The 12403-nt window shown below is 53.5% G+C and overlaps 2 protein-coding genes across 2 annotated transcripts in view; both read right to left on the bottom strand.

Annotated features, from left to right (window-relative positions):
* CHAT (choline O-acetyltransferase) overlaps positions 1-2469 on the bottom strand; it is a 36501-nt gene extending 34032 nt beyond the window's left edge. The window contains exon 1 of the mRNA XM_072340140.1: positions 2331-2469. The gene's annotated coding sequence lies outside the window, so the exon portion shown is untranslated. The remainder of the gene's footprint in view (positions 1-2330) is intronic.
* A 1232-nt stretch (positions 2470-3701) lies between these two features.
* SLC18A3 (solute carrier family 18 member A3) lies at positions 3702-5878 on the bottom strand. Its single transcript, XM_072340285.1, has one exon. The coding sequence runs from the start codon at positions 5876-5878 to the stop codon at positions 4310-4312; it is 1569 nt and encodes a 522-aa protein (XP_072196386.1). The 3' UTR covers positions 3702-4309.
* Positions 5879-12403: the final 6525 nt, after the last annotated feature.

The raw sequence follows: 12403 nt of genomic DNA, 5'->3' as shown, positions 1-12403 counted from the left end.
CTCCCTCTGCTATTTTGGATTACAGTACAGTTGCACAGAGCCAGGGAGGTGCTGTCACCTCTGTGTTAAGGATGTGGAGGCTGCAGAAAGGGCTGTGATGGGGGCTGGAAGCTCGAGGGATGTGGTTGCTTTGTGGCACAGCTTCTGACATGGGAGACCCCAAGAGTGTGCCTAGGCAGGCTGGCTGTGGGGGGATGGAAGATGGTGGCACATGCTGCCTTTCAGCTGCTCCACTCAGTCTTTCCAAATAGCAGCTACTTATCCCGGAGGATGGCTTCAACCTGCCCAGAACTCACCTGTGACAGAGCAGATACTTTCATATGTGCCTTTATGGTACTTTCCTTATCCTGGTTCTCAACGTTAAAGATGCCTGTTATTCCTTTCCTGTACAAGAATACTGAGAAACATGCCTCTTTTGACACAGTAGTGCCCACAGCATGTAGCTGTCCTTCAGTTACAGTGGTACAGTTAAAGCAGAGTGAGTTCTGTGTGTGTGTGGACAGGTCTTGGCATTTCACAGATGTTCCTTTGTAATTGTTTTGCATTGTGAATATGCAAAATAGAAGGCGTATGTTGACTAAGTAGGAAATAAAGTCATATTTCCTCGCTGAAACCTTTAGGACTACAAATTCAGAGCACTTCTACATTTCCGTCATTTCTATAGCAGCTTTTAAAATCAATTTAGATTAAAAAAATAAGTAAGGGAATTTGTGAAAGCAAAATAAAGAGTTTTGGTTAGGGGTGGGCAGGGAAGGCTGTGTGTTATGCCTGTCCAGATAAGCTGGCTTGACTATTCCAGTTCTGTGGCCTCAGCACATCTACACCAACCTGTACGTTGCCATTGAGGCTCTGTGCTGATTGCCGACCTCTCTCTGTCCTGTGCTGGCTGCCAGTGGGGCTGTGCTCTGGGAAGTAGGTTGTGTGAGGCTGACAGATATCCCTGGGGTGCTGCAATGAGCCATTTCATGTTGATCTGTCATCTGCTCAGGATTTTAACTCAGACAGGAGAATGTTTCCCTCACCAAAAGGCCACATTAACCCGCTGTGCTGCTCCGCTCCCTCCTGTGTGCTACACTGGTCTCATTGCATCGCACTGCGCTCTGCTCAGAGAAACTCTGGTTCAAAGCACTCTAAATAATGGTCGTGTCCTGTAGCTCATGGAAGATGGGGGGTTGCTCCCATGTGTGCAGCTCCCCAGCAGCATTCACAACAGAGCAGCCATTTTGTCTTCAGGGACTGTTTCACCCTAGAGGTGAAATCTCGTTGCTGTCCTGCTATTTATTGGGACTTTTGTTCTCTCTCTCCTGATGTGTTTGTTTTTTCTGGCCATACTGCAGTAAATATTACCAACTCTAGGTCCATACTTTCTCTCTGTGAGTAGTAGTGCTAACAACCAGCCTGCTTAGGTGGTTCTGGCCAAGTGAACTGTGCTTTCCTTTGTCGTGTGGATGAACTGAGGCTTTGTCTCTGGTTTGACAGCTCCCAGCTTAGCATCACACCCAATCCTGTATTTGCCTAACACTGAACAAGGAAACTGACACAAGGGCAAATCCAGCAGAAATTCAAGATGACTTCAAAGTTGCTCACTCGGATGGTAGTGAGGAGCGTTGTCAAAGTTATTAGGAAAAACGAAATAAAATTAATCCCAGCTATTTTTATTTACAGCTGGCTTAGTGGGAAGGCTGGGGTGAGCAGCTTAGCAGGATGGCTGTGCATCCCGGCAGCCTGGGGAGCCGGTGGCTGTCCCGACAGCTCAGAGCAGCAGCTCAAATCCACAACAAAAGGCACTCTCTGATCTCTCTGTTAGCAGATAGCAGCAAGGGCTGCTCTAAGCCGTTCTCTATGCATGCTGGACCTCTAGTATATCACAGAAAGTCACTGGGGCACTGTCTGTTGGTCCTCGCCCTCAGTGTTATCAGGAATCTCTACTTAAAGTTATCAGGAATCTAAGAGGAAGATTTGTCTTACCAGGAATGCGAGTGCACGGAGCATGTTGCGGCCACTAATACGACGGCAGAGCCTCCCTCCCATCTCCATGAGCCCCCCATGGGCCACAGCAGCGGCGGGACCCGTCGAGGACCGCTTCTTCTCTGCTATCGACGCTCCCCGAGCCCTTCCCACACCCCATCCCCGGGCAGCCATCGTCGCCTCCCCTCCCGGCTCTCGCGGCGGGGCGGCCCCGTGGGTGTCTTCAGTGCAGCGGAATCCGGCGAGGGGAACCCCGCGGTGCTCCGCTCCGCGCCGAGCCGCGCTGCCCCGCTGCCGGGAACCCGGGTCCCCCCCGCCCGGCTCTCGCAGCCGCGCCGTCGGGGCGCGCAGCCCGCCCATACCTGCGGCTCGGTGCCCTCCGGCGGCTCGGGGCGGGCGCGACGTCTCTGTCCAAGGTACCTCCGCCACAGACAGGTCCCCTCTGGGCGAGGGCGTGAAGAGCGCGGCTCGGCCCCGACGCCGCCTGGCTCCTCCCCGGCCCGCGCCCCCGGCACCGCCCGGCCCGGCCCGGCCCTCCCGCCCCTCCCGCCGCGCTCGACACGAGCTGCCGCCCGCCCGGGGCGCGCCGCTTCCGCCGTGCCCCTCTCTGGGGCCGATCCCGACGCCGGCACTGGCGGCAACGTGCCCCGTGCCTGCCGCGTCCCGGCGGAGCCCCCCGTCGGGGCAGCCGAGAGGCTCCCGGAGAGCGCAGGGAGCCCCTGAAGGCTGCGGCTTGCGCCGCCGGGGCTGCTCAGCGGGGGCTGCCACGAGCGTCGGGCACCCATGCGGCTTCTGGAAGCTCCGGGGCCGAACGGGACGGGAAGCGCTGCCCGCGGGGGCGGCTTCTGGGCCGCGGCGGGAGCGGGCTTGGCCCCGGGGTGGCGGCTGGCAGCCTCCGTGCAGCTGACAGCGAAGCGGTTGAAGGAAACGGGGTTCCGTTCCCACCGCCGCTCCGTCGCCGGCTCCGCAGCGCTCTTCTCGCGGCGTTGCGCCCCGTGAGCTGCGGCCCGGCCGCCCCGACGGCACTGCGGCGCGGCTCCGTGGCAGCGACGGGCGGCGGCTGTGCGTCTCGCGGCCCCCGGGGGGCAGCTGAAAGCAGTTCGGGAGTCGCCGTGGCCGTTTGTGTCCGTTCTTTTCTACTCCCGAGACTATAAGTCGTTTGTTTTGTTTCCTAACGAGGTAGGAATTTAAGCAAACGATTTATTATTATTTCGAGAGAAATCTACGGAGCCAAACGTGCCCTCAGGTGCCGTTGCTGTTGGATCGAAGGCTTTCGCTGCCTGCGAAGGAGCGAACGAAAAACTTCACCCTCGTTTCTTTGTTTTGTTAGTTCCTATCGCGGCGTGCACAACGCGAGCGGCGCGGCGCTCAGCACCGAGAAAAGAGTTTTCCGGGGTTGGATATGTAACTGCTGGCAACGTAAGGCTGGGAATATGTGAAATATGAAATTGGGAAAAGTAAATTTGTGCGGGAATATGAGTGGAGACCACGGGGGCGTTTTTAGGTGTTCGGCGGTGCGCTTGTAGGGCAGCCTTGTTCTCTCGGACCCGTTAATCTGTGTTTTGAGGTATGAATGAGCACGTTTAGTGCAGGGCTTCTCCCCGGGCGGGTCTGGTAACCCATGGGATCGGCGTTATCGGGAATTGACAGCAGAGGGGTTACGCTGAGCACAGCCGAGCTCCCTCCCTCCAGCAGCCCTCAGCAACGTAACAAAGACAATCGATCCCCTTCAGTTCCATTTATTCAGATTGTATTGTTCTGGTAGTTTGGACTTGAACATAACACAGCATATTGCACTTACCGGAGAGCAGCACAAGAAAAAGTACAATGCTTCGGTTTATTCCCAAGGAATGATAAGATACTGGGATGGTCGTTGCTCTTCTTAAATATATGAAACCAACAGGAAATCTAAGTATATGTACACGAGATTTATTAAGTCCCTGAATATGCCATTCAAAATTGTACACGGATTTTTTTTGCTTTACTTTTCTTCTCCCCCCCTCTCATTTTTTTTTACAGAGATATACATTATGTCACGCTCCGTTTCAGCTCGAGCAAACTTTGCACAATCACACTCCAACAGGGAGGCTGCTTCCTTTCTTCAAGGATGCCCACAATCACTCATTATTTTTTTTCCCCCCAGGATTTCTCCCACCCCTCACCAGAACGCTGAAGGAAATACTGATTAAAATAAGTCTAGAAGAAGAAAGCCATTACATCATGACAAAGGCTAAACTGTATATATTGCACGTCAGTACAGAAACGGAATGCAGTAACGCTTTCATTCCCCTTGTCCCCTCTCCTACGCATCCCCCCTCATTCCCAGTCCGTGTGGGAGAACCTAACTGTACTCATATTCTGATGAGTCTTCCTCGGACACCTCTGTCAGGTCCCTGCGGTATGAGTCCGTGCCATTCTCCTCCGTGTCACCCGCTGGCCGCAGGCTTTTGCCCACGCCTCTGCGCTCCTCCATTTTGATGGTGTCGTAGAGTCCCTTAGGTCCTTCTTCAAGGAGGATGTTCCTCTCTGAGTTAGAGGGTTTCATCTGGCAGACATTTTTGAGGAAGATGAGAACGGGGGCGTAGAGCACATTGGCGAGCCCCATGCCCAGGTTGAGCTGCGCGAAGCCCATGGTGTGTACAATCTGGCCAGCCACGACGGGCCCCAGGGCATACGCAACGCAGTAGGAGATATCCGCGATGGCGTAGACGCTGCCGTAGACGGAGACGTGGCGCACATCCACCAGGAAGGCCAGGGTGGGCAGCAGCGCCGTGTCCACCAGGGCGATGCCGAAGCAGATGCCGCACAGGGGGATGATGACCTGCCAGAAATTCCTGCAGGCCGGCACCAGGCAGGAGCTGGCACCGATGATGGCCATGCCCAGGGCCCCATAAAACCACTGAAGGTGCGGATAGGCGGCGGCCAGCCGGACGGTGACGTAGACGCCCAGCACGTGGGGGAAGAAGGCGGGCAGCCAGGTGAGGCCCACCTCCCACTCGCTGGCCCCCATAGACTCCTTCATCCAGTTGGCGATGGTGGGCTCCAGGAAGGCCAAGGGGATGTTGCAGGTGGCCAGGGCCCCCGCGACCACGGCGATGTAGGGGTCTATCATGAGGCGGTGGATGGGGGTGCCCACGGGCATGTTGGCCCTCGCCCCGGCGGCGCAGGGCGGCGCCAGGGCCAGCAGCAGCAGCCCGTCGAAGAGGCAGACGCAGGCCAGCACCAGGAAGGGCACCTGCTTGCCGGCGAACTCGTAGAGCACGCCGCCGAACGGGGGCGCGGCCAGGCTGCCGAAAGAGATGCAGGCCAGCGCCGTGCCCAGGGCGCGGCTCCGCGCCGGCTCCTCGGCGTAGCGGTCGGCGATGAGCGCGATGCCCGCCGTGTCGGCGAAGGCCGAGCCCAGCCCCTGCAGGCTGCGCGCCGCGAACAGCGTCGCGTAGTTCCCCGCGAAGGCGAAGGTGGTGGTGGAGAGGAACATGACGGCCAGCCCGGCCAGCAGCGGCGCCTCGTAGCCCACGCGGTCGATGAGGGTGCCGCTGAGCGGGTTGACTAACAGCTGCAGCATGGCCTTGGAGGCGAACAGCACCCCGATCTGCACGTCCTCGTTGTCCCCCGTGGCCGGCGGGTACCGCGCCGGCAGGAGACTCCGGTTGCCGCCTCCGCTCTCGCCGTCCCCGCCGTCGCCCCCGCCGCCGCGCACGGCCGCGAAGTACTCGGGGATGATGGGCACGATGACCATGTAGAGCATGTTGTCCAACAGCAGCGCCACGCACACCACCACCAGCAGCAGCCGCCGCTGCCGCCGCGCGTCCCCCATGGCCGTGCCCAGCCGCCGCCGCCGCTCGCCCACCGCCTCCGAGAGCCGCGCCACGGCGGCCCGCGCCCGCCCCGCGCCCCCCTCCTCCGCCATCGCCTCCGGCGCCGCCGCCGCCCCGCCGCCGCCCGCAGGGGGGACGGGGGGGCGGCCCCGCCGCCTCCGCCGCCCGAGCCGCCGCCGCTCACCTCCCGGCGGCCGCCGCCAGCCCGCGCCGCCGCTGCGAGGCGGCTCCGAGGGGCCGGCCCTCCATCACCACACTAATAAGCGCCGCGCACGGAAACCCCACCCGCCCCCGCCGCCGCCGCGTCGGCCCCGCGCCCCCCCGCAGCACACACCCCGCCCGCCCTCCGCGCCCCGCCCCGCAGCGCGGCTCCGGCGGCGCTTCCCGGCCGGGGGAAGGGGGCTGCGGGAGCCGCGCGCCCGAGGGCTGCCGAGGGGCGCAGCGAGGAGACGTCTCCGGTAACGAGGCGGGGGCTCGCCGTCAGCTTTCGCCGCCTCGACGGCGCGCAGCCCGCGGAACGCCGGGCGGTTCTGGCAGCCTCCCGCAGCACTCGCTCGTCCCTTCCCTCGGGGCCCGGGCGGCGGAGGGGCAGGCGGCTTGGCCCGACGGGCGGCCGCCGCAGCTCCGGGCGGCGTTCCCGTGTCCCCGCGCCCCGGCGCCGCAGCCGCACCGGAGGGGTGACCCGAAGCCTCCGGGGTCGGTATACGGCGATTGACGGCTCGGCCGCGTGCGGTGCGAGACCCACAAGCCGCTCCGACCCCGTCGGGTCGCCGGGAAACTGCCAACCCTTCCCGGCCGCTTCAGAGGACGCGGAGAGGAGGGGCGGCTGCCGCCGTCTAACCGAGAGCTGCCCGCACGGGCTGCCCTCTCTGACACCCTCGCGGCGGCGGGGCCATGTCACGCAGGGAGCGGCGGGGGGGCGGGGGAGAGTGTCTGTAACGGGGAGCGGGGCTACGGAAGGCCGGGCGAAGCTCTGCCCCTCCCCGGGGTGCTAGCGTTCCCTCCTCGGGGGCCGCTTAATCTGGTCTGGAAAGCGGAGACCAAAGCGGTCACCATCCTCCTGCGTGCGTGCGCGTTTGTGGCACTTAGACAAACACCAGAGCGAAAAGCTCAGCTGTGGAGGCATGATATACTTGCTGTGTTTGTCTGGGCAGCGCTGCAACTGAAAGCCTTGCGGAGCAAGCGGCCCCACGTGGCGCAAAGGCTGCGGTGTTTGGAAGATGCTCTTGCCATAAAGCAGTATATGTTGGTGCTCCTGGAGCAGAAACGACACGTGGGCTGATCCAGGGAGGGTGTCTGCAGAGGTCTGTGTGAAATAACCGGATCTCTCAGACGAGCGGTTGAGGAGTTCAGGCGCCTTCATTTGCTTGCGTAGCTGGGCTTGCACTGCTGAAAGGGAGGTGATTTATCTGTCAGTTGCTCTATCTTGCTCTGTTGCAAGAAAACTGTCTGGATGACCAGCGAGACATTAAGATGGATCTCTGCGTGGAGTAGCATACAGATCTGATTGTACTTATGCAGAAAGAGAGGCTTAAAGCACATTTAATAGTTCCCCAAGACATTGTTCTTAGTTTATTTCTCAATGTAAAAGTACAGGAATGCACCACTGACAGTAGGGATGGGGCTCTTGAGCTGGGACTCCAAAGAAGCCAGTGTCCCACTGCTTCCAATGCCTACTTAGAGTGTAGAAGCAACATCCCTGAGAGAATGAAGGGTCTTAATGGGAAGGGTACTGATCTGGAGGCCAAGGCTGCAGTGTGTGGCAGCATGGCTCTGGACTACTCGCTACTGACTACTGACCTAGTTGCACAAAAAAAACACTCAAGCAGCCGAAGCCTGTCCTCCTCAGGTTTCTTGAGCAGAGCCTGGGGAGCAGCCTGAGAACTTGTCTCTGCGAGTCACAGGAGGAACAGCTCCCGGGATAACGGGGAAGCTCTTGAAGGATGTGCCTCCTATTTGGGATGGATGTCACGTTTGCAGTAAGCGGTAATAGGCTGGGGGCAGGTATGACTTTGGAGGGTTGCTGTGCTGCAGTCAGGAGTATTGGAATCTTGGCTCTCGCTTGATGAGGCACTTTATTTGATTAAACTTTCCCTTTTAATCAGAGATATGGCTATTTCCCGTCTCTAAAATGGAATCCGGCTCTGTGGGTCATGTCTGGATAATAAAGGGACTGGTTCTCCTGTCTCAGGGGAGCTGATATCGAATTTATTTCCATCAAGGGAAGGCAGAATTATACTTGTAAAATGTTGCATAATAAATTTAGCCTTCTTAGTAAATCAAATCAGTGGATACCCTTATCTACAAGAGATGCGTCATCGCTACGTGAGCTTCTTTGACTAGACAGAACTAATGGGGAGAAAATGGACCTTCAGCTGTGGTCAAAGTTGATGAACCCACGGTAAATTAAAAGTTGCAAAAGACCTTCTCCCCAGTGTTTAGCTTAGAAACTTCTATTCGGGGTGGAACTACATGGTGAGATGAGAAGAGGCAACTTAAGAAATTGTGTTCTTCTGTCTGAAAGCCCAGAAGATGTAACTTATTTGGTCTGAGAGGAGGAATGCGGAGGAGGTGATGTACTTCATTTGTCCTCCAGTGCAGAACATGCAGTTTTGGAAAGCAAATTTAATGTCAAGGAGAAAGAGAAGATTTTAGGTCTGTGTAAAGATTTTGGGTCTGGTTACTACGCTGGAACTTCTTGGTACTTTCTTTGTTGTGGAGGCAGTGGATGAAGGAAAACACAGGTCATGATAGCAGCTTCACCATGTGCAGGAATGTATTCTCCTGCTTGAGGAAGGCTCAGGACCCAGGAATGGAAATTATGTTTAGGATCTTTGTCATTTCAGGAGCAGCAGAAAAATATGTAACATACATATAAGCATATAAACCCACCCGTCTGATGATGGTATTGGTTAATTGAACATAAGGGAGAGCGGGCTTGCTAAGATCACACAGTCCCCTTTCCAACACTTGCTTTATCTTTAGAAGTAAGATCTACCTATGTAGGGAATTTTGGAAAAGGTGTTTATTTGTTTGTTTTCTGTAAACATCAAAATATCTGAGTAGCTTAACAGAAAAAAAGGGGGGAGAAAAAGGCTGTATACAGTCTGTGTTTGTTTGTCCTGCTGCCTACTGAATGGATAGTCCTCGTGCTTTGGGATGACTGTTGGTTTTGATGCTGTATCAGGGTGATTTTACAGAGAGAGAGAGAGAGAATGAGAGACAGAGAGGGAAGCACCAGCGGCAGTGATGCACTCTGCTGTCAGGAACAGACTTAAGTTAATTGGATGTCCTTAAAAGTCTTCCTTCCACAGGAGAGAAACTTTCTGATTTGAGGAGTCCAAACACAATGACTCAGAGAGCTGGAGGTCCTCGTGTCTGCAAAATATTAATTTTCTTAATAGCCCAAGTAATGTCTGCAATAGACTGCTTGTCCTCTTCAGGGTACGGCAAGAGTTTTTAGCACTTAGTGCTAAACTAATTACGTGTTTCTTTTCTCCCTCATTTCTGATCAAAAGACCTGCTGATCTGATCCTGTCAAGTAGGAGAGGCTCACCTACTTTGACAAGGATGTTAAAAGCTTTAACAGTGCTGTAGGGGAGAAGGAAGAAGAAAGAAGGTTAAGTCCATTTTCAGGAGCTTCATTTCAAATGCATTTTTGTGCACAAAGTGCTGAGGCTGTTAGAAACCATGTTAGAAACCAACAAATTATTGCACGAGTGGAATTACTGAGAAAATGTTGGTTGTTTTGCCTTAGCCACTAGGTGTAAGCCATATATTGCTTTGTGTCGGTGGCAGCCAAGCTTCCTGCTAAGCACCAAAATCTTCTTTGTGCCTGCAGACGGGTGCAGACACAGGAGCCAAGCGCGCACAGGAGCTTTCATGAGCAGAGGAAAGACAGAGTCCTGGCAGATGTTGGATGATCCCGTGGCTGGCAGTGCAAGTGGGGTGGCACAGAGGGAAGGTCAGGCAGGGCTCGGTCCTGCTTGCCAGGTCTGTGAGGCAGCACCATGGGTACAAGCTTCAGCCCTTTGCACCAGCAGCAGGGTTCTTGGTGTGAGCTCTCAGATGCAGCTGTCTGGAAAGGCCAGGCCTGTTGTAATTCATTCCTGAAGTCAAAACTTCTTGTGTGGTACAGAAGTGATGAGGGATGGGGACTGTACGTGAAATGCGCCCATCCATTTCTGTAAAAGCTGTGTTTAATAAGCAAAGTTTCTGTTTAAAAATGGTTGCCCTTACCTTTTCTTGTTCTTTTTTTAAGGAATGGTAAATGATCTGTTTTGTTTTTATGTTTCACCCATACTTCATGCTGCTTCACTCCTTGGCAATAATGCTTAGAGAGAGACAGAAAAATGGATGAGAAAGAGAAGGGAAAAAGTAATTCAAGGGTTTATGCCCAGGCTTATGGCAGCTCTAGCAATACTCGATGTTCTTGTTAGTTGTAATAGACAGCTGTGAAGTTAGAGTTAAAAGATAGCTGTTATATTGTAGTGTCTTCCAGCCCTGAAATTGCAGGGCATGCCTCTACTTCTAAATGGCTGAGCCAATGGAATTTCCACTTCCCCCCTCAGAGAATACTTTGCTGTCCAATAAAATTCATGGCTTGAGCAGTCTCCTAATGTTCAGTCTGAAATTTCTTTTCCTGCTTTCCTCCTGCTATGCCTGTGTCTGCTTTATGTGTCACCTTAATCCATCCTTGTCTCTTCTTTCTATCCCTCAAACATTTGATCTGTCAGTCACAGGCTCAGCGAGGACTACAAATACTGCACTGGTATCCACCTGTGAGGTGCAAGAAGCAGCTGTAAGATCTGGGAAGGTGCTTCTCCTCCCAGTGTTTCTTTTTGTGGTACTTTGGCATCGTTTTTGTCTGACTGTGTCTTTCTTTGCTCCTGTCAAAGTGTTTTGGAGCCGACCAGACAAGTATATATATTTTTTTTCTCCAAAGTTACCCAACATTTTCAACTTCACAACTGTAAAAATGCAGAAGTTGTTCTTGTTCAAAAAGCCTTCAAGTCTGTGCCTGCACTCATTTCTCCTCTGATTTTGCAGTGAGCTAATCCTTAGTGTGTTTCCCCACTAGCTGCTCATGTCTGCTCACATTCTGGGGCTTTGCTGCAGCCCAAATCAAGTTCCTCATTAGCTCCCTGTTGCTTAATTGCCTCTCAAAGCAAAGACAGCAGGAAACACATCTTCCATACTCTCAGAAATGGTTTCTGTTGCTCTCAAAGCAGTGTCAGATTTGCAATCTGATTTGCTGACAGTTTAAATGCGGGTTTCCATCATGCTGGGCACTTTTGTCACATTGTCCCCAGAAGAAGGATATTTCGAATAACCTGTCAAGTGTTTTGGTTTGGTAATCTGTAAAGGGATCAGCATCATCCCAAGCAGAAGAATTGCGTGTGAAAGCTTTACTTAAACAGGGAGGCAGATCTCTTTGCAGAATATATTATATGTGACATATACCAGTGACAGGATGCAAATCAGATTGTGTCTTCATAATATCAAAGTGAAATTCCACTGTCTGTTAAAGAAAGCTCTGGCATCTGGCAATTTCGTAATGACTTACTACAAAATTGTCACAAAGGAGACAATTCTGAGTAAAGCATGAAAGAGGCATCGGTGTCTGGAGACAACACAACACTGCTGTGGCTCCTTCTTTTCCAGGTGATATAGGAAATTCAGAGAAGATAAACCTAGAGTAATTACACTGTGGCTTAGATACTTATTCCTGTGCCTAGACTATAGGCTCGCTAGGTTAAGGCTGTGGGGTAGAATTTATTACTGCTCTTGCCCGTCTATTCTCATGGCATTCTTTTGTTCACAAGGGGTTACATTTGTAAGAAACTTTCTTTACCTTAACATTTTTAATGCCTGTGATATTTCAACCTATAGAAAACACTTGAGTACAAGGGGAAAAAATGCTCATTTTCACTGCATAGATAGAGTCAGTGGAAGGCATCAGGCTGAGCCTGATCCCGCTAAGGCGGATGGACTCAGGCTGCTGCTGGGATGGGACATGACTTCTGTCTTGAACTTCTGTTGGAGTGAGGTCTGGAGTAATACATAGGCAGAGGCAGAAAAGTGAAGGCGTTGATTTTGTTGTGCTTCTGTCACCTGGAGTATCTGCTGAGCCTTCTGTTGTCAGTGCTGCTTCAGAGCAGCATACGGCCCATGCAGCCATTGTCAGCAGGAGGCTGTTGCTGAGGTATAAAGGTCAGTGGCTCCTGCTGCTGCTTTCAGATCTATTAAAGCATCCTTAGATATTTTGGAGTAGAGCTGAAAGGATAATCCACAGTTAATTGTACATCAGATAATTTTTTGTTGTTTTAGGTTTTTGCTCATGGATCTTCTGAGAGTACTCTTACAATTGTCTCACTTTTTATGTTTGAAAATGTTGTGGGTCGCTCTCAGCACGAGGGTGCCCTCTATTAAAATCATTAGACAAATGTCTTGTTTTCCCTTTTCCCCCTGAATTGAAGGGGGCTAGGTCAGCAAGTGGAATAAAATTCTTAAAAAACATTGAGATTTGTGGGCACATCCAGTAAGTTTGTGCTTAGAAGCTGTATCAAAAGCTGTCTGGAGAGTTTGCAGATCTGAGGAAAGTGAAGCCTGGCTGC

This window comes from Excalfactoria chinensis, chromosome 6 (assembly GCF_039878825.1).
Source record: "Excalfactoria chinensis isolate bCotChi1 chromosome 6, bCotChi1.hap2, whole genome shotgun sequence".
NCBI classification, from domain to species: domain Eukaryota; kingdom Metazoa; phylum Chordata; class Aves; order Galliformes; family Phasianidae; genus Excalfactoria; species Excalfactoria chinensis.
Note: the sequence above shows the minus strand (reverse complement) of the source record. Positions and strands in the feature narration are given on the sequence as shown.

What these genes read in the sequence shown, in the direction of transcription:
- SLC18A3 (XM_072340285.1), bottom strand. Translation starts at nt 5,878, where the DNA reads ATGGCGGAGGAGGGGGGCGCGGGGCGGGCGCGGGCCGCCGTGGCGCGG.